This window comes from Eptatretus burgeri, chromosome 17 (assembly GCF_056783735.1).
Source record: "Eptatretus burgeri isolate ZD-2024b chromosome 17, Ebu_testis_v1, whole genome shotgun sequence".
NCBI classification, from domain to species: Eukaryota; Metazoa; Chordata; class Myxini; order Myxiniformes; family Myxinidae; genus Eptatretus; species Eptatretus burgeri.
In genome coordinates this window covers 8,274,380-8,297,045 of record NC_140977.1, presented here as the reverse complement: position 1 = coordinate 8,297,045, position 22,666 = coordinate 8,274,380, and the positions used below count along the sequence as shown (strand labels likewise).

Genomic DNA, 22,666 nt, shown 5'->3' with positions numbered 1-22,666 from the left:
GATAACCTTTATTGGGATGAAAAATGATTTTTAAACTTCATCTTTGTGGAAAAAGCACCGCGGCCTTTATCTAGCCAAAGCGCCCGCGGCCATACGCGCCAGGCGCCCTCAACGTGAAACATTCATAACTCGACAAATAAAAGCTCAAATTGCACCAAACTTACCTTATTCTTGCGAGCTCACGTTCCCTGCTAGTGGGTGAACAATCGAACGCTTGGCGAATTCTGCTTCGCAATGATAGGAAGAGCCGACATCGAAGGACCAAAAATCGACGTCGCTATTGATGCTTGGCCGCCACAAGACAGTTATCACTGTGGTAACTTTTCTGACACCTCTTGCTTAATACCCAAAAAGTCAAAAGGATCGCGAGGCCATGCTTTCACGGTCTGTATTCGTACTGAAAATCAAGATCAAGCAAGCTTTCGCCCTTCTGCTCCATGGGAGGTTTCCGTCCTCCCTGAGCTGGCAGTCAGTCCTGCCACTTGTACACGAAATAGGCCGTTTTCTTGCACTTGCAAGTGGCTCAAATTTATATGGCTCAGGGCCAGAAACTCCATAGTATAAATTCCCATCATCCTCCGACTCGTCCTCGGCAATATCGGAATGAAAACACTCAATTTCATCGCCGCTGAAATCGCTCTCTGATTCGCATCTCGCCATTGTTCACACGCTGTTTCCGAATGTTCACGAAGTTTTCGGAGAACGTGACGTCATAGCATCTTCGGTAACTTCCGGACTGTTTTTCAATCACTGACAAAAGTTTTGACTTAAAAGATAATTTTAACATATTTTGAGTTTCAAATGTAAGAAAATAATTGCCCAACGATTATTAATGTGCTTGCAACCTTCGAATCACACGAAGTCATCAGTGACCCAAAACCTGCTCTTTAAGCAGCGTCGTCGTGGCAGGGCCGGATTTAGGCATGGGCAAGCTGAGCAGTTGCCCAGGGGCCTCCACAACCAGGGGGCCTCCACATATTTCATGAAAAAAATTGTAAGGAAAAATGTATTTGTGAGTGCCTGAATGGTAGTTGGTAGTTAGTGGAACAGATATAAGATATTCATCTTATCTCATTCTCTATTTTATTTTGAAGTTCAGATTCTTTGTTCTTGAAAAATATACTGTATGAATGAGTGTAAATATGTCTTGTCACCTTTTTAGTATTCTAAGGTAGGGTGGGCCTCCACTACTGAAGGCTGCCCAGGGGCCACCACATGTATAAATCCGGCCCTGCGTCGTGGTGTTGCTGTGCGTGGCGTGGGAGCTTCGTTCAGCCGTGAACACGCTCGCTAAACACACGGCGATAAACATGCAGGCGAGCGATGGGTGGCTTTGGCATTTCCCTCAGCGTCACGGCATCGCGAACACGAAGACTTGTGCCGAATCTTCCAATCCGACCACGGAGGAAGGTTCAACCTTTCAGACAATTCCTCAATGATTTGATTGAGAAGGAAGGGCTCGTTTTATCGCAAGTTTACAATGCTGACGAGACGGGACCTCTTCGTCGCTGGCTGCCGGAGAACACTCAGGCCTATAAGCACGAGTGCTCGATCCCTGGTCGTACGTCACATGAGCAAGGAGCGAATGTCAGCCTTGCTGGGTGTGAGTGCAGACGGGCTGCACCGCTTGTGACCTGTTGTTGTGGGTGAAGCACAGATACCTCGTCCTTCAGAAGACGTCATGAACCAGCTTCCAGTGACGTATTGTTACGAATCTGGAAGCAATTTGCACACACACACAGACAGACAGCAGCCCCCGCAGTTCAGTTATTTTGATATGTATGTGTTTATAGTCAGGGTCCTGTCCTTTTGTCTAATGGGAATTTCGTGTGTGCGCTACGAGTTACTTTTATAGTCACGTTTTTTTTATATCTTTAAATCTTCATCCTTCGTTTTCACACCATCGCCATCCATTGCCCACGTGCAGCACGTCACGTACAGGGGTGAGGTTCCCTCCGCCCACCGTGAGTTCGTCCAATCGACGGCGGCCATGACTCGCCCGACAACCCCTCGTCCAATCGGGAGGCGAGTACCTCAGAGCGTTTCCCGAGACGCGCGGGGGAGGGGAAGGATAAGACGAGGTCAAGAGCAGTCGTCGAAGGTTCGTCCGGTCGTAAAGAAAGAGGAGAAGGAGAAGAAGCCTCGTCTTACCTGCTGGCGTTCTCATCTACCCACGGGTGCTCGTCTGGTCCGTTTCTGTGCTGGCTGGCGACCGTTTCATCATCCCTGGTCCCTGGTGCTTGGTGGTGCGTTGTTGACGGTGGGTTCGAGTCCCGCCACTGGACAAGCTCAACCAGACCGCACGAGGCGGATAGCTGCAAGAATAGGCCCCTGCCCTCAGCTCCCCTTCCCTCCGAGCTGAAAGGCCGAAATAAAGACCCGACAGGGTCCAGTTCGTGTGTGTGTGTGTGTGTGTGTGTGTGTGTGTGTGTGTGTGTGTGTGTGTGTGTGTGTGTGTGTGTGTGTGTGTGTGTGTGTGTCGTGTGTGTGTGTGTGTCGTGTGTGTGTGTGTGTGTGTGTGTGTGTGTGTGTGTGTGTGTGTGTGTGTGTGTGTGTGTGTGTGTGTGTGTGTGTGTGTGTGTGTGTGTGTGTGTGTGTGTGGGGCCATCCTGTAAGTAGAAACTGTCTAAGTGCCCTGTGTTCATTGTACATTACATTTTCATATTCAGATAACTCTGCTCTTTGTGTGCTCTCCTGCCCCCGTGATAAATAAACCCCTGTTAAATGTACCAGCTCGTTTTCTGTGCTTTCTCCCATTGACCCAGCACGGTGCGTATTGGGAGTTAGTGAGGCCGTTCGTGCCGTAAATTGTTCATTTGGACCGACGGATCTTGGTTATCCCCGCTCGGTTTACACCCGGATCGGGCTCGGTAAACGGTCCGTTCCGCCCGAGGTCCGTTGAGGGTGTGGTTTTCCCTGGTAGTTGGACGACGTGAGTACTTAGGTATATTGAAATTAGGAAATTAACCCTACCCCACGCGTCAATATTGGTGACCACGGTCCGCTAAGGGACCCATGACCTTTCAGACTTATCCGAGAGTCACGACCTAAATTCTGGGTCTTCGGTGGGAGACAACTCCCCTGCTCCACCTAGTGGTCGTTTATCACCACCAAACCCCAGCCCACAACAGTATTACCACTGCAGGAATGCATGCTTCAACCTCGCGATCTTCATAGACTGCTTCTTCAACCACTTCATTGCTGAAGTGTGCACGTACCAGACCGACGTACTCGACATTGTGCCAAAAAAATGTTAAGGTTCTTATTCTTCTGGATAATGCGCCGACGCATCCCAATGCTGAGAGGATGCGCAGCGGTGACAGGGAAAATCAAATGTGTGTTCCTGCCACCTGTGACGCAACTTCCCTCATACAACCGATGGACCAGGGAATCATCGTCGCCTGCAAGCGGTTGCATCGGAAGAAATCCTTGGAGGAGGTGATGGTTGTGTTGGAGAAAGATGAAGACGATACGAGACTCGTGCGGACGTTGCACAACCTCAAGAACTGTAACTTGAAGTCCGTACTCTTCAACTTCGCTGCTGCCTGGAAGCAAATGAAACTTCACAGCCTCACCAATGGTTGGAAGAAGTTGCTGTACGACGTTGATCTTGACGTTAACTTTGAGGGTTTCCAGGCCAGCGATGGCCATGGCACGTTTGTGAAGGCTGGAGAGAAGGATGCGAGCGAGGAGGATGTTGTGCAGTGGTTGGAAGACTGAAGCCGATCCTGGATACCAGGCACTGACCGACGAGGAGATGGTTCAAGGTGTTCATGGAGGCGAAGAGCAGGACGAAGAAGAAGAAGAGGAAGAAGTGACGTTCAGGCCCAAATTGTCTGTCATCAGAGAACACCTTGTTGATGTCATACATTTTATTGGTGCGTCTTCTGACCAAGAAGTTCAACCTTATGATGAACATTTTCGTTAGTTTCAGGCGATTTATAATCAGGAAACAACATCAAATGGCGACTCGGTTGAAGGTTGATGCTCACCTCAGTCTCTTTGCTCTGACTCAGAACAAGAACGGTTAATTATGCACTATTGGAATGTACCTTTTGACCCTTTAGACTGCCCCCCAAGATCCTGAAGATCCCAAAGACCCCAAAAGTCCCTGAAGACCCAAAATGACCCAAAGACCCAAAATTCCACAAAAAGACCTCGAAGACCCAAAAGTCCCAAAAAGTCACCGAGGACCCGAAAGTCCCCTAGGATTCAAAAGTTCCTGAGGACTCAAAAATCCCAATAGGTTCTTGAGGACCCAAAAGACCCCGAAGGCTATAGATCCTGTGGACCCCTTAAGACTCAACTACACTACAAAAACAATCCGTGAGAATTTAGATCTCAGAGAATTTAGATTCTTTGAGAATTTTTGAGAAATTTGAGAATTTAGAGAAAAATTTAGATCCTCGTGGAGGATCTCTTAAGTCTTACTCACGTTGTTGTTCTTCATCTTCTTCTTGTGGACTTTTTTGTTTCACAGCCTACAGTTTTCATTGAAACTTCCTGAAACTTGGCATATTTATGTAAAAATACCCTGCGCAGACAGTAACCATCTCCGATTTTGAAAATTCCTCCCAGAAAAAAAGTTATGACGTCAAAATAGCTCTGCTCATGGAAATCACCTAAAAAAATTATCTCCGAAACTAGGCAAGCTTTTTGAATTCTGTTTGCGGGAATCGAACAGGGCATTAGCAGAGATGAATTACCACACATATGATACATCACTATGACATCATATCAATTTTTATGACGTCATTCCTATTTTTTGACATTTTTTGTTTCACAACCCAGAGTTTTCATCGGATCTTCGTGAAACTTGCCATGTATATGCAGAAAGCCCACGCGCAGGCAGTAACCGTCTCCAATTTTGGAAATTCTTCCTAGAAAAAAAGTTGACGTCATAATATCGCCGCTAATGGAAATCGAACATACCATTATCTCTGAAACTAGGCAAGCTGTTTGAATTTTGTTTGCGGGAATCAAGCTGGGCATTAGCACAGATAATTTATCGCAAACATGATACATCACAATGACGTCATATTCGTTTTTATGACGTCATCATTAAGAAGACGAGGATCTTAGCTCATTTGAGCTTGTTAAAAATTATTGTAGCCGGATCCGGATCTTCACCAAAATCTAAGCAGTTCGTCCTTGTCACACACTCAACCTGTCCACAAAATTTCATCCAAATATGTCCACAACTCTTTGAGATATCTTGCACATAGACGGACAAACAAACAAACAAACAAACAAACAAGAAGTCGTGCAGAGCACGACACTTGCAAAATCCATAAATCAAATTTGATCTGAAAAATAATTGGTGGTTGAATTAAATGACAAAATATGCAACTCCTCTTCAAATTTCAAGTGAATCAGATGAAAAATGAAAATTGATGAAATTGCAGTGCCCCTCCACCAGTACACACCAGTACTCATTTTGCTGACCTCATAAGGAGGACAGGCTGAGTTAACCCCCTGGTGTATTAATTCAGCAGCCAACAGGGCTTGAACTCAGGACCCTAGGATCCCAAACCACCACCCCAACCACTGAGCCAACACCATGCTAGTCAATTGGATGAAAATTGAGGATTTTAGAAATCTCTCCTAAGTTGTTGACCTTTTGACCTCAAACAATAGGCTTCTTCCTTATGACAAACTATACCATGTGGTGAAGGTTTGTGAAGATCAGTTTGTTACTGATCAATAAACTGATCAATCAATGTTACTAAAGGCAATAAACAAACAGACAGACAGACAGACAATAACAAAATCGACTAACCAACATACTTGAAAAATATATTCAAACATGGTTAAGTGGTTAACCAGTCGAGCACTTCTACAAACTCATTGTGTCAAAACAAATTGTGAATGAAACATAAATTGCTGAACGTTACAAAAAATTTCCAAGTTCTCCTCCAAAGCCAGTCCAAATGGCATTCTCCGTCGTGCAAAGTCCTTCCTTGGCACACCTGAACTCTTATCCACCTACAAGGCCTTCATCGGCAGCTCGTTGGAGTACTGCTCTCCTCTCTGGGCTGACACCGCTACTTCACACCTTTCTCAGCTTGTTTCCATGGAAACCAAGACTTTTAAAATCATTGGTACTTCTCGCCATTATCTGGGTCGATCACTTTCACCTCACAGATCGGTCAGTGGACTCTTTGTCTTCTCCTTTTCTCTTCTCTGGTCATGCACTATCTGGTCTCCCCCTCCCAAGGTTTCTGCAGGGTGCACACGGTCTGCTCATAACCCCTCACCAGGTGAAACTCCCACAATCCAGACCAGACTCACTGCTCACCCCCACTCATTCGTTTCTATGTTTTTTTTCCACCACCTATGGAACGAACTCTCTCGGTGCCTTCAGTCACACTCTTCCCTCCAAGGCTTCAAGACAGCTGTTCCCCACCATCGACCATACACCATCCACAACCATGATGTTTTCTCCAAGCCAAACTCTTTCTGGGTTTTCAATATTTTTCTTCCACTTCTGTGATTGAGAATTTGCAGCTGTGTTCATCTTGTTCACTCCATATTGTCTTCTTGCTCTCATTCTTCCCCTCTTCCCTTATCTCTCCAAGTCTCTCAACCCTGCTATTGGTGTGTCCTCTCTCTACATCTACACCTTTTTCTTTCTCTCTTTCTCTCTCTTTCCCTCTCTCCGCTGTTCTTTTATGTTCTGGCCCATTCTGTGTCCAAACTCTTCAACGAGACTCATCACAGTCTCTAATATAAAAAAATTTTCATCACCAAACCTAAGATTTTAAATCCAGGCCGCAATTTGGACGATCCAGGGTGATCTCGAACAGAGAAAGTGCAGCTCTGTTCTGCCTTGTGAGACATATACCATTTGCCACAAGCACAGTGTTGCGGAGTGAATGGAATCTCCTTCAGAGGTTATCCAGTAGTCTTGTCCGGAACAGTCTTCGTGCTGCACGTTACAAAGTGAGCAGATCGATAAGGCACCCTCTTCTCACCCCAGAACTACAAGCAACCCACTTGGCATGATGCTGGTGGGCAAGTGAACGTTGGAATCTCGCATCTTGGAGGAAGATTCATTCATGTGATGAGACGATTTCTCCGACACGTGACTGACAGGAGAATTCTGATTTGATGACGACTTAACACAGCCTGTACACCCTAGAATATTGTGGAGTGCATCCCATTTGGTGGTGGATCCATTATGATGTGGGGCTGCCTCCTGGGATTGTAAACTTTACTGCACAGGGGAACCTGGAAGGTGAAAAGTACTGCAGGGAAATTCTGGATCATGTTGTTCCACATTTTGACAACCACCCACTGTATTTAGGGAGGGGAATACCAGACTCCACCGTTCATGTGCACTTACTGACTTGTTGCAAAACAAATGCCATCGCAGCCTTGCCCGAGCTGCAAGGATTGCTGGTTTAATGCCAATAAATCACGTTTAGGACCTCCTTTGGTTTAGATTTATGAAAATGGACCCTCTTGTGCAGACTGGCAGAGTGGAAGGCTGCTTTGCACCAAGAATAGTGACAATTACCTTTGAATCCTGTCCATCAGATTATTCTGGGGACGAGGAGGAGGCTTGTACCAGTCATTGCTTCAAAGGGTGCGGAGACACATTATTTACCTTTTGAGACATTCGTTCCTTTGTCACATCATTATTTGTCATGATTGACTGCTCTTGAGCCTGACATCACAGTATGTTTTGCCAGCAACCCTATTCTGATGTCATTTGGGAGTTTTTTTGTATAAAACAGTACTATTATAGACATCAGACTGGCAGAATGGCCTTGAGATACGCACACTCGCCTCTAAGCTGTCTAGTCTGGGTTGGAATCCCGACCCAGCTATAAACTGTCATCCCGGTGTTTCACAGCTCGGCATGGTAATTCATCAATGTGTCTGCCGTCCCTCAGATGGACGTTAAATGGGCGCCCGGTCTGCCACCATTGGTTGGAGTACGTTAAAGATCCCACGGTGTCCTTCACAAAGAGTTGGCGAGTTATCGTTGGCACCCTGAACAAATTCCAAATTTTTGCCCTAACTAGCAGAGGGCATTGTATCAGCGGCACAGCCACGGCCTCATTCAATGATACCACCCGCGGCCTTGTGCTACAAATGAAAATGAAGAATTACAGATATCTTCATCTTGTGATTAGAAATCATTTTTTAAAGATCAATAAAATCTACGAGTTTATGTTAAGGTGTACTTTACCAATATCCGGTTATATTTCTGATAAACGTTATGGTTTCTGAATAATTTTCTTGGTTATTGTGATGATCCATGGAAACGTAGCCCGATCTTAACTTCCCTCCATATGTATTTAAAGACATTCCAGCAGTGAAAAGATGATTTCATCCTCTTTGTGGTAGAAATGGTTGTTGAGGTTGTGATGCGGTGTGGATGAGATAAACAAAATCTCCTTTTTCCTGAATCGATATCTCCATCTCTAACACCAACCACCGAACGCAGAGTTGTGTGCAGTGAACAAGTGTTGTTATAATTTAAAGGATAAAGTGTGTACAACTCCTGATGATAGAATATTCCACACATTTCCAATAATACAATCCACCTTGTATTCCAGGTTTTCAATATGCATGTGATGATGTACACAATACAAGTATTGCTACGAATCTGGAAACCATTCACATTCACACATACAGTTGACCCAAAGTTTAGTTATTTTGTTAAGTATATGTGGATAGTTAGAATCCCTCCCTTATGTCTAATGGGAATTTCATGTGTGCGCTGCGATTTTCTTTCTAGTTAGTTTTCTACATCAATCCCCTCCACTCCTTCAGCTCCATTACACACGTGTTCAAGGCCACGAACGTAGACGGAGTTTCCATCGCTTCAGAGCCGACTCCGCCCCAGCAAGATGGAATGTTCCTCTCGTCCAATCAGGGGTGAGATCGCCTCAGCTCTGACTCCGCCCCATCAAGAAAGAATGTTTCCCCTGTCGACATGGGGAAGACAAAGGCGCCTCGGAGCTCTGGCTCCGCCCCGAGAAGAAAGAATGTCTCTTCGGTCCAATCAGGGGCGGACACCGCAACAGCCCACAGAGACCGGAGGCAGCCTCGTCCAATGAGGAGAGGACACCGATCACCCAACGCCCCCCCCCCCCCGCCGACCAATGAGAGGGGGAGTTACCAGAGAGCCCGATCCCTCGACCCAGCACGAGGAGATGAGAATTGACGGCACGATTCTGATGGGGGGGGGGTCTCATCTCGCTTTTGGTTCGTGGTTGGATCATGCTGGCTGGCGTCTGTCTCTTCGCCCTCGATCCTTGGTGCCTGGTGCGTCGTCAGTTGTGGGTTCAAATCCCACCGTCCTTGGTGTGCCTGGTTCGTCGTAAAGCTGTTCCACGGTCCCCGAGCTCACAAGTGCAGGTCAGCCAGACCGTACGAGGCGGCCAGGTACCCGACCAGACTCTGACCCCCAGCTTGCCTATCCTCCGCGGCTGGAGGGTCCAATAAAAACTAGCCGGCTCCATTTCTTTTTGGGTGTGTGTGTCCGTCTGTGGCCAGTCTTGTAAGTAAAACTGTTAAGTGATTGCCATTGTACATTTGCCTGCATTTATATTCGTAATTAAGTCTGCTCTGTGTTTCCTTCCCTATTACCTATTGTAAAGAAATAACTGTTAAATGTTCCAGTTCCTTGTCTGTGTTTTCTTTCATTGAACCAGTAGGGTTCGGGCTTGAGAATTAGTGAGGCCACTTGTGCCGTAAATTGCTATTTGGACCAGCAGGTTTTGGTAATTTCTGCTTGGTTACGCCGGACCCGAGTCGGTAACAGCGACTCAGTTCAGACGAAGCCTGCCGAGGGTGTGGCTTCCCCGGTAGTTAGACGGCGTGGGTACTTAGGTAAATAGACAAATAAACCCTACCCCACGCCGTCGAAATATTGGCGACCACGGTCGATTAAGCGACCCGTCAGCTTCGGAGTTATCCGGAGTGACGACCTTCAATTCCGGGTGTTCGGGTGGAGACGGCCCAACTGCTCCTTCTAGCGGTGGTTCCTCGCCCCCGAACCCGGCACCACAACAATATGGCATTGGGAGTTCTATGAATATTAAAGAATGCATGACAATTATATGCTTATTATGCTCTTTGTTTTTTCATTATTAGTTATTTTCACGAAAAAAGGAATATGTGGTATTGGGAGTTGTGGAAAAAGTTGTGGAAAAAAAAAAGGAATATGTGGTACACAAGATTCGAGTCTCAATGCTATGAGATGGTCTTTGACAAAATCAGAAGTGATTTTTTTTTTTTTGGAGAATCCGAAATTAGTAAAGATGACTGATTTAGCCAGCATGCTACTGTCATTCATGCAGTTATTGGTGCAGGAAATGAAGGATTCCACCAAATAGTATATGCAAAGAAAACGAAGCTGAATTTGGAGGTTTATTACACGATGAGGTTTCACAAGATGGTAAGAGACAACGTTTTGTTCTTCCAGACAACCTCTCAAAATCCCAGCTTGCAAAAAAACAATTTGAGACTTCTGGAAAGGTATGAATTATTCGATACCTCATCAAATGACTCCATCCTCGTTAAAAACGCTGCTTTGATTTTTAGCGAATACAAACAAAAGTCATGAGACGAACCTGTCTTGGCGTCAAAAGCCTTCAGAGCTACGAGAAAATGGTATTGGCATTCATGAACAACTCGGAGTACTTCACACACTCTCTTGACTTTTAGCATGGAATGTCAACAAGCGGCATATTCTCTTGGAGTGCAACATCCACCGAATTATTTTGGACAAGACATTGTGTTCGGAGTAAGTTTTGGCAAACAAAAGCCTCCCAAGCACATCGTGCTCTATTATCTGTCAAATCACTAACGAACAATGTCGAGCTCATTCAAATGTTAAATTGCTGTGGCCTGAACTGATACATTTAACAAATGTATTTATTTATAATGGGGGTTAGTGGGAAGCATGCAAGAAGCAGAGATATCATGACTAATAGAGAAGCAAGTATGTACAGCAAAGAGCACTTAAACAATTCCTACTTAAAGATGGGCCCACACACAGACGCACACCCAAAGAAACGGACCAAAAATGGTCTTTATTATCCCTTCAGCTCGGAGGGAAGTCGAGCTGAAGGATGAGAAAGTCGCAGGCTACCTGGCCGCGCCGCGCGGCTCAACGTCTGCACCTTCCCGGAGCACCATTTGGCCAAGAAGGAACCAGGGCAGGCAGACGCAGACCACGCCAGCCACGAGATGAGATGACCTGGGAACCAGAGCACGCCAGCGACGAGATGCCTTTCGCCCAGCCTCGAGAGATGCGTTTTGAACGGGCACGAATTCTTCCCCTCCGCGCTCGAGCAGATCCCCCTCAAGAGATGCGGTTTCAACGGGCGCAAATTCTTCCTCTCTCGCTCGAGCAGATCCCCCTCGAGAGATGCGGTTTCAACGGGCGCGAATTCTTCCTCTCTCGCTCGAGCAGATCCCCCTCGAGAGATGCGGTTTCAACGGGTGCGAATTCTTCCTCTCTCGCTTGAGAAGATCCTTTTATCGCTCTCGGGCGCGGTTTGCTCAGGCGTGGCCCGTTCCTAGTGGGTGGGACACGAGGCATTCCCTTACTTGGCGCGCAGCCAAGCGAATCAGTTCATGACCATATTTGGGAATGGAATTCAGTCCACTCATCATTGGGTGGGACACGACGCATTCCCTTACTTGGTGCGCAGCCAAGTGAATCGGTTCATGACCATATTTGGGAATGGAATTCAGTCCACTCATCATTGGGTGGGACACGACGCATTCCCTTACTTGGTGCGCAGCCAAGTGACTCGGTTCATGACCATATTTGGGAATGGAATTCAGTCTGCTCATCGTTGGGTGGGACACGACGCATTCGCTTACTTGGCGCGCAGCCAAGCGAATCGGTTCATGACCGTATTTGGGAATCGGATTCAGTCCCCCATATTTGGGAATGGAATTCAGTCCGCTCATCGTTGGGTGGGACACGACGCATTCCCTTACTTGGCGCGCAGCCAAGCAAATCGGTTCATGACCATATTTGGGAATGGAATTACATCCCCGAACAAATTCTGAACACACCCACATACCAGTGAGCGCGCGGAGAATGCTGGGAGCAGAGGGTTGGCGCTGTGAGAGCGAAGATGGTGTTGTTGTTTAAGTTGGAGATGTAGTAACCGTAGTTGTTGTGAGTGATGTAAAAATCCTAACTATTAAAATAACTCACAGCACATGTACATTTATTCACCCATTAAACGAGGGACGGGGACCCTAACTAAAAACAAATACTTACCGATATAACTGTTCCATGGGACCTGTATGTTGAGTGCTCATGGCTTCCAGATTCACAATAATAGTACTGACAGTCAAAAAAAGAAAAGATGGCTTTCCTTATCGAGGTGTCAGTACCAAGGGCCATTGGTTTGAATAACGTGGGAATTACAAAAATGACCAAGTACTGAAGTCAAGATAACCTAAAAGCCGAAGAGTGCCGACATTGTGCCAGTGATAGTTTCCGCAACGAGAGTAACAAGAGCGAGAATTCCTTTGCAATACATGTCCCCTACCGATGTGACATTTTCTAAGTCTAAAAAGGGCATAACTCTGTGAAAAATTAACAAAATGCCCTGAAACTTGATCTTGTTCTTTAACTTAGCCAGCGAGAACAGCAGTTTGCATGAGACACCATGCACGATGTTCCAACGTAAAGCGGACTTTGCAATCCCCAGGGCATTGGATTTGAAGGTTATTCACTGCTGTGAGTGCTGCAAAGATCAATACCCAGCAGCCATTGATGAAACTGATGTATGTTCGGCACCGGAGGTTCGGCATCCCCAAAGTCTATTCTTCGCTGCAGAGACAAATACAGGGAGAGACTGAGAGAGAAGGAAGGAGTGCCCTTGAAGATTGGGAAACCACCCCCCCCCCCTCCATGTCTGGGAGACAGAGTGAAACCTCACCCCTCCCAGGAATAGGACGTGTGTGTGTGTGTGTGTGTGTGTGTGTGTGTGTGTGTGTGTGTGTGTGTGTGTGTGTGTGTGTGTGCATAACTTGTGTTACAGGTAATCCATAAGCCTGATAACTTGAAAAATCTCAAGTTAAGTTTTAATGTGATGTTTTTATTTTCAGATTCAATTGTGAAAGTGAAGGTGGAATCTGAGTTTGAAGATGATTCACTATCTCAAGAGAAAGGTGTGAACCACATCATCATTCTGCTTGTTCCATTTACTGGCAGTCATTTGTGCACGTACATTGTACAGGAGATTGTGAGAGATGCTGTTGGACTTGTCTCAAGGCCACAGATCACATAGTGACTTAAGGCCACGTTATTAATGACCCATCTCATGCATAACGAATTCCTCTCTGTACATTGAAGCATCACAATATTTGTTGGGCATACTGACGGCTGTCACGGAAGCAGTTCGATTATAAATAAAAATTTGGAAAATTGTTTCGATCTGTCATTCATGATGAACCACATTGTCATTCATGATGGTCTCTTCTGTTGTACAACACAAAATAATGAGAAAAAGAGAAAGTAGGCATTGTAATTACACCTCCTCATACGATTGGGCACTTCACAGTTCCATTGAATATCTTGATAAACCATGAGGTAATAAAGATATGTAGTGAAGGAATGGATTGTAAGGGCTTGTAGCATGGTATTGTGTACACTGTGGTCCTAAATGAGGAGAAAGCTTAGAATGAACCCAGTTTTAATAAGATAAACAATCTTAATGTTATATAATGCCCAAGTGTCTGTGCTTTTAGAAAATGTATACTTTGCTATGGGTCCTATGGATATAGTTGCTTACAAAGCATGTTTTTTTATCCAAACACAGGCTATTTTTTCCATTTTTATAGCTCATTTTTTAGAAATGGGTTACATGTATGATTGTATATTTTGTCCAAAATGGTTGAAAATGCATTTTTTTTGTTTGATATTTATCATTATACGTAAGAATAGAACAATTCCTCGAAACAGTACATTTCTTATGACCTTCTGCATATCTTGGCACCTTCAAATGTGTAAAATCTCAGATTTTGCAAAATTTCCCCCAGTCATAGTGAAGCTTACAAAATCTTATTCCAGAAATTTGAAATGCATCTGATAGAACATCTTAAATAACAATTTACTTATGCATAAAGTGATGATTTAAAATGGCAAGTTTCAACATGGATCATTATGACATACCAGTTTTTAGGTTCACTTCCATGATTGGGTGAAAAATGTTCGGAAGTACGTAACAAATTGCATTTACCAAGCTGCTACCAAATTACTGGTAGCTATAAGCTTGATTTTATAACCATAGAATAAGTTTACCAAGATGGCCCTATGATATAAAAATAAATACCAAAGGCCAGTTTGTGTTCAGTATACAGATCATCAAAGGTCGTTAGGAATACGTAACATTTTTAAGAAATCTGCACTTTTAATCCCAAGATGTTAGTTTTGGTTCATCACAGCATGTATTTCTATGGTTAAGTTTATGTGCATATATATTTCTGACCTGAATGAACACTGATCAATTTGTTAATTTCATATGACTTTGACCTCTTTGCTCAAGGTCAAATATCAGGTAAACCAAATATTCTTCATATATGTGGTTTCCAATTAGTGTATAATACATATCTAAGCCATCGGACCAATTTTAGAATGATTTATTATAACATTTTAGAATTTTAGAATGAGTGGTTCCTTGACACAGATAATTGATAACCAACTTTGAGCCTGTCAGAGCAATAGAAAGAGGAAGAATTAAGCTCTGCCCAAATAGATCCTGAATCCCCATGATGTTGGCTAACAAATGATATGCAAAACTTAATCATACAATGACACTCATTTTTGGTCTCCCGTGTCCTAAATGTGTACATAATACCTTGCTACAAGCCGAAGTTTACCTAAAATTTAAACGATGAGACGACAATAACTGCTGAGTTTCTGTGAACAAAACAAAAATGGTGTGAAAAGTGTTTGTTTTTTTTTTTGTTTTTTTGACCGTCGTATGATTGTTTGTGATCATCAAATCCCGACTCGCCATTGTGAAATCTCATGATGGTGAGTATAATCCAGGAGCAGACTAAGACAATAAGTCTGGATGTAGAGTGGGTGTGAGGGGTGGTACCACAGGTATTAGTAGTAGGAGTAAACATGTGATGATCAAAAGTGACTCCTTGTTTAACCAGGCCTTTGCAAATGATCAAGACTTTGATTTTTAGTCAAGGCTCATCGTGAGGTGGAGTTAATAATCCCATGGCACTAATTAAGAGTTTGCAAAATTAATTTTACAAGGCAATGGAATGTGCCCAGCTACTCCACATCAGTGAGAATATCAAATTGTCATTTCATCATGAACTTCCTCCAAGTTCAGACCACTCTACCCTTTCATATCCACGAGTTCCACCCCCCCCCCATTAACCCCCCACTATTGACCTCTTTGCTTAAGTCAGGAAATGAGTTTGCCTGTTTGAGACCCCATGCGTTTCTCTCCACAACGTAGAATGATTGTTTGGGCTTAGATTTGCTTGTTTATCCGTTCCTTTATTTTCATGAACCATTGTCACATGGTTTGCAGTTGAAGCCCAAGTTGTGAAGTCAGAAACTTTGCAATACAACCTTCACACTTCCCAGGATGCTTTGAGCATTGATCATGGAAAGCAGGAAGCGTGTGATTCTTCACCCATGGAGCCAAGAAAAGCTGCTCAGGTGCTCGAAGGTAACCTGAACTCTCTACGGATCACATCACATTGTGTTTATTTATTTAGTTCATTCTTTCATGATGAAATAATGTTCTTCCAAAACCTGCAGAATGATAGGTTCATTCAAATTGATTCACTCAAATGGCTTGTTCATATGAACGAGACAGGGATACCTGGTTCATTTAAAGTACACATTGCACAAAAAAATACACATATTCAAGATCGTTGTGTAGAGTCGGTCACAACCATTTAGAAATCCAGCGATATCGCTTTGTACTTTTACAGTCACGAACAACAACTTTGGATGATTTCCTGTAGAAAGGAGTTCGGAGTTCAACAACCCAGTTCTGTGTCAGACAATCATGAACACCTCTACTATCTACTAGTTCTTTTAACGCAATGCATTCAGCCCGGACCCTTTCCGTTAACATCCGAGATCGTCTGTAGGGTCGGAAGTGAAAATACACATCATTTATTTGACGATGTTCTTTATTATCTTAGATCTTGCGGTTATGTTGTTTTGAATTGATTATTGGCAGCTGGTATCAAAGTAATCTCCACCATCAAAGTTGGACAGAGGTTATGTTTTCACCCCCTCTCTATTTGTCTGTCTCTTTCTAAGCAGGATATCTCAGAGTTATGGAGAGATTTGGACAAAACTTGGTGGACAGGTTGGATGTGTACCAAGAACGAATTGATGAGATTTTCATGAAGATCCAGATTTGGATTTGGATCCAAAATTTTACAATTGATTCTTCATCATTGAGATATACGGCCAAAAACGATATATAGCAGGATATTTCAAGAAATTATGGATGGGTTATGACCAAATTTGGTGGATAATTTGGGTAGGTAACAAAAACAAGCTGGTATTGGTTCAGGTCAGGCTACAGATCCTGCCAATCAGTGGGATACAAAACGTAAACTGTTCAGCCTGGCAGAGTATGCGCTCCACCGAGTGTCTTTCTAGTTTTGTTATTGAACACAACGCGACCATATTGCGTGTGGTTCAGTATGTCAAGAGAAAATTGTGGTTTTCAAGGGATACTCTATCAAGCGACATCATTCTCTGAAACAGGCAAGCAAATTTGATATCCTCATGGGTCAGGTGAGAATAGATTGAGTGAATTCGTTGAAACAAAACATGATCTGGCAATAATCTTTGTTCAAAGCTGTAAACCAGAGTTCTGAGGCAACAACCAAGATCAGTTTTTTGATAACTGAAGCAATTGCCAAGAGAGGGAAACCATTGTCTGGTGAGGAATTTGTGAAAGATTGCTTGGGCATATTCACATCTGTGGTACGTCCTGACAAGAAGTTGATGGTAAAGAAAATCAGCCTTTCATGTCAGACCGTTGCAAGAAGGCTTGAAGTCGATGACCCAGCAAAAGTCTACACCCCCTTTCAAAATTTTCACATTTTGTTGCCTTACAGCCTGGAATTAAATTGCTTTAAATCAGACTTTTTCCACCTTTATTTATACATCACAACCCACATCTTCCAAGTGAAAAACAAATTCTTCAAATTTCAGAAAATTAATTAAAAATACAAAACTAGAATATCTTGGTTGGAGAGGTGTCCACCCCCCTGAGTTAATACTTCGTGGAAGCACCTTTGACAGCAATTACAGCTGTGTCCGTAGGGATAGGTCTCCACCAACTTTGCACATCTTCCATCCATCCATCCACTGGGACCATACTCTGTGCAGAGTGTTGGTGCTGCCGAAGCCGTCTCATTGGCTATTGGGCACAATCTTGGATGGGTCGCCACTCCGACACAGGATACCAGCAAGCTGGCACTCATTTTGCCGACCTCCGAAGGATGACAGGCAGAGTCAACCCCACTTGGTTTTAATTCAACAGCTCTTTGTGCATGCACTCCCAATCTCTCGTGAAGAATGCACAACCAACCCCTCTTCTTTGATGTCATGCTTAACCACCATTTCCTCCTGTGGGGCATAGCTTGCTCGCACGAAAACTCGTGAAGGTGGGACCTCTGCCCGCTCAGCACGTTCGGCTCGCTTCTAAATGTAAAAATGTCGAAATAGGTTACAGGAGGCAGTCACATACTGGCGGAGCTTATTCTTAAACCCTATCTAATCAACACGACCCCCCCTCCCAGTGTGGTGACACGTTACACTTTAGCTCACAGTTTCCCATCTTAATTACATCGACATGTCTCCTACACGACCACGGACCAAACAGCTCTATTATTTTTTTTTTTTTGTATACCTTGGTCGAGGCTCGTATGAGAGCTAACACACAACTCACAGCAAGGAGGCATGAGACAAGCGGGGCGGGAATGGAAGGGACAAAACAGTGGGGAACAGACACATTTGGTGAACTGTGGAAGGGAGAGGGATGGGGATGGGACGGGGAACATGGCGAAGAGAAGATGGACAATTCAGCGACTTTCATCAAGGAAAGCAGGAGAAATGAAGGAAGTGGGCTTGGGTGGATTATCGGGGGTAGAAAAGATCGAGGATTTGGATGGGGGAAGATAAGAGGTGGTGGTGAACAGCTGTTTTGAAAGCCTGGAGGGAAGAATGGGAAAGAATAGAGTGAGGAAGTTTATTCCAAAGGCGGGAAAAAAGAGGAATGAAAGAGTGAAGATGAGCAGTGATTCGTGATTTTGGTAGTTTTACCAGAAGGGGGTTGGTGGCGGACCTTGAGCGCCCTGTGGAAATGTGGTGGGGACAAATCGCTGAGAGAGCAGGGGGGGCAAGGCTGGAGAGGAGTCGGTAGAAGACAGAAAGACCACCGACCAACCTGCGGTGATTGAGTGAGAGGCCCAAAGACTCAGCTTCATTGCGGGAGATGCCGATGATCTTAAATGCCCTGATTTCGACAGCGTGAAGCCGAGAAAGGTGGGAGGCAGGAGCACCAGCCCAGAGGGGAGAGCAGTACTCCATCAGGCTACGGACAAAAGCTTTGTAAGTGGTCAGGAGCTCAAGAGGGCCGAGGAAGGACTTAGCACGACGGAGGATTCCCAGTCGGCGACTGGCTTTTGAGGCGAGGTTGGAAATGTGACTTTCCCAGGAAAGGTCATGGCAGATAGTGAGACCTAGAAGCTTGAAAGAAAAGACTTCTTCCAGAGGATTGTTGAGAAAGTGGATGGGGGGGGGTTTTGTAAACGGTCCTTTCGAAGAGACATAGTGAGAGTGTGAGATTTGTCTGGATTGAAAGACATGTTCCACGTGTTGGACCAGTTTGTGATCCTAAATTCAATCCTAAATTCGTCATTAAATTCCTCCATCTACCCTTACAACCGTAACAATATTTATGATTACTGGTTCAACCTGACCATTTCTCTATTAAACTGATTTTACCATTCCACAGACCATCTGGAAGTACTTTTGACAATTCTTCTGCCCATTCACAGAAAGAATGGTTGTATCTCTCAGAGCTAACCTATGGAAGATCAAAAATGTTTTGATACCTGGAACCTGACTTTTATTCCAAGTATGGCCTATATACTTGCAGTACCTCTCTGAAAGGATAAACTAGCCAACTCCCATATTTATTTCATAGATTAACATTTTTTAGGTTAGATTAGGTTCCTCTTTCAGATCAACAATTCTCAGATCATAAATTTGGATTCAGACCAGGTCACTCTACCCTGGACATGCTGCTTCAACTCACCCATCAATGCATTAAAGTCCTCAATGTCAGACATGACATCAGGGCCATCTCTCTGGACGTATCTCGTGCTTTCGATATAGTCTGGCATCCAGCCTTACTCTCCAAACACTCTGCGTATGGCATCCAAGAGACTGCAAGCCACCATCTCTCTTCATTACTGGTCTCCCATATCTACTGCCCCTGATATAAACTCAGCCACAGAACCCAGCTCTCTCTTGTGCACATATTCATCTCATGTTGTCTTCAGTTATCCTACCTTCTTCCTGCCAATGGTACGCTGAATCCTATGGTGAGGAAGTTGCTCTGAAACAACTTTCCTTCTCTTCCTGAAAGGCAAATCCGACTGGAGGGAATCTCAGTGCATTCCAGAAAGCTCACAAGTGTTTGTCATAAAAACCCGCTCTGCTGCTCTTGCACATCCTTTCTCTAACATTTCTTCCCTCGGCCAAGCAGCCCTCCTGCCAAATTTCTAGTTTTTCCTCACTGAGAGTTTCCTTCTCTATCCATCTTGTCCACCCCATGGTCCTTTCCTGCCCCCTACCATTCCTCCCCACACCCATTGTTTGTCCAAATCTCTCTATCTTTTCCATCAACTCCACTGTTGATGTTTCCCCTCCCACCTCTCTCTATTGGTACTTTTGTCCTGTTATGTTGTGATCCATTCAGTGTACTTGCTCTTTCACGAGCCTCGACTTTGTATGCAAGGCATATACAGAAATAAAAAGAAAAAAACCGATGCATCTCACCATTCCTGATGGCATGTCCACAAGAGATGGTAGACAGGAGCATGTACAATGGGTATTCTCCAACAGGCTTCGCCATTCCTTGATTCTTATTCACACTGCCAATGAACATTTTTCAGAGGACTCTAGAGTATTGTTCTCCCGAGTGAGCTGGACCCACTTTGTCCTTTGTTGCTTTTCTAAATATTATAGAGGGCAAAACTATGAATGTCATTGTGTTAGCAGACAGGTATAATCGTGGATGAATTCAACAGAATGTTGATCGAAGTATGTTAACTGCAATGGGAAGTAAGGGGAAGCTGATGTTTCAGGCATTAACATTTGGTTGGAGTAAGCCTCTGATTATTATACACTGTCCAGAACGATGGACCAACCATCCATTGGGACCATACTCTGTGCAGAGCGTTGGTGCTGCCTAAGCAGTCTCCTTGGCTATTAGGCACAATCCTGGATGGGTCGCCACTCCGACACCACTCCAACCAGTAATCTGGCACTCATTTTGCCGACCTCAGAAGGATGACAGGCAGAGTCAACCCCACCTGGTATTAATTCAACAGCCGAGCGGGATTTGAACTCGGGTCCCTCGGATCCCAAGCTAACCACTCTAACCATTCAGCCGACACCAGACATATGGACCAACCCCTAAGGTCGTTTGTGTGTGTTCAGCACTCATTCAGGAAGATCCACAATGCTTCCATTTTTGAATCCTTATTGTTCAATCGAATTGAGCATATATATAGTTGCGAATTCGCTCCCGCCGGCGTGCGATCGGCCACGTAACTCGAATCACGGCACGTCGCCCAGGGGACGGACAATTCAGTCGTGACCCTCTCGTAACAACGCCGGGAGCTAGTCACGGGTGGGTCTTTCGACCTCACCACAATCGTGCCAATCGGCCACCCGCGCCTGATAGGGTTGTTCGCCAAACTCGACCTACCTAAGTACATACGCGGATCGTTAATCGGGCGATCGTACCTCGCCGCAGGTCGACTTCGGACACGAACCGCTTAAGCGGTTCGTTCCATACTGCAGAGATAACCGAGCGGAGTTATCGTCGACCTCGACGGTTCAGATTAGTTACCGGGAACTTACACCCACTACCAATCTCTTACGCGATGCAGGATGGAGAGTCAATAAAAAGAAAAGAGACGAAGCAGAGCGGGAACAGTTCAACAAGCAAGCATTTTATTTACACACGCAGACACACAGATGCACGTATTTACAGCAAAAGAATAATTCAATAAAAGCAAATGCAGAGTTAAAACCGAATAAGACCGACACACGGCATCACTTACACAGTTTTACTTTACGGACGGCGCCACCACAAGCATTTACACAAAAAGCAAAGCAAAAAGAAAAGAAGTCATGACTTCCCTTTTCTTGGCTGGTGAGTCCCTCTCCCATGACCGTCAGCGTGGTCGCGCCTGGCCCCGACCTCTCTCGCGGCCGGCGAACCCTCTCCGGCACTCCTCGTCCGGACGCGCAGGTCCACCTCACAACCGGCGCGGCCGCGTCTCCCGTCCGTGCCTTCGTTGACAGGCCGCTTGCCAAGCCGAGAGCGCAGGACCTCTTCCCCCAACAAGACAAGCAGCGCCAAGAAGAAGACGATGTCCAGCCCAGAAGCTCAAACAACCTGAAGAACACAGGAACTTTCAAAGACAAGGAGACAGGAAGCCTCTCAAAGGGGGGCGTGCCCTCTCGCTCTCCCTCCACCCCACCCCGTGCGGGGGGCCGGGGGAGTCAGTTTTCGGCTCAGGGCCAGAGAATTATTCCCCCACAAAGAGGCCCCCACCTTTTCTCACCTTTGACCCCCGGCTCGGATCACACTTCCACCACACCGAGCGCGGAGAATTTAGACGGGAGAAACACGCAGGAAAAACCCCCGAGCATCGTTGGTGGTTTTTGTTCTTCCGCGGAGCTCGTAACCGCACGGGGCCTACTGAATGGCGAGTGGTGAAGATGTGGTAGCGTAGATGGTGGAGGTAGTGTGGTTGGCACTGTGGTGGGGATGGCGTGTTTGTTGAGATGCTGTTTGTTTGAAATAAAAGATGGAACACAAAAATGGCAAACTCAAAGCGTCGCAGCCCGGATGGATCACATATATTCCCTCTATACAACGGGTGTGGGCTAACTACACATGGACCTATCGAGATATCTCACCTGAGGACTCTATGGTGTACTGCGAATTTCCACAACCGTAACACTCCCTCCTCCCCTTTTTACAGACTCGTCCCGAGTCGTCAAATTTTCGTGTGCCATCATGTGTAGTTCTCCCCTAGTACGTTTTACCTTCGGATCCCTGAGTGCAACATTCATGTTATTCGTGTCCCCAAAATAAATAACCTACGGGCTGAGTAACTTACTAAACAAACCCACTCCTACGGACGACTTAAATAAAATTGCTGGCGCTAACACATACATGCCGGGGGCGCACTCATATTTACAGTACATCTTAACACCTTAACTTACAAATTTTACACTAAACCATGGCCCAGGATCAATGGACTCTGTAAAGAGTCAACCGGCGCACGGGCCACCACTGCAGGCCCGTGTTGTAACTGCCAACAGGACAGTTCTTGCAACTTCCACGACGATCCTGGCGCACATGGCAATGAA

General features: G+C 45.2%; 1 protein-coding gene across 1 annotated transcript in view; it reads left to right on the top strand.

Annotated features, from left to right (window-relative positions):
• The first annotated feature begins 1,323 nt into the window (after window positions 1–1,323).
• The window catches only part of LOC147009211 (uncharacterized), a 37,844-nt gene continuing 16,501 nt past the window's right edge, over window positions 1,324–22,666 (top strand). Inside the window, exons 1-4 of the mRNA XM_085862998.1 lie at window positions 1,324–1,603; window positions 1,970–2,260; window positions 13,096–13,158; window positions 15,543–15,683. Of these exons, the coding sequence (XP_085719124.1) occupies window positions 1,324–1,603; window positions 1,970–2,260; window positions 13,096–13,158; window positions 15,543–15,683 (775 nt within the window). The remainder of the gene's footprint in view (window positions 1,604–1,969; window positions 2,261–13,095; window positions 13,159–15,542; window positions 15,684–22,666) is intronic.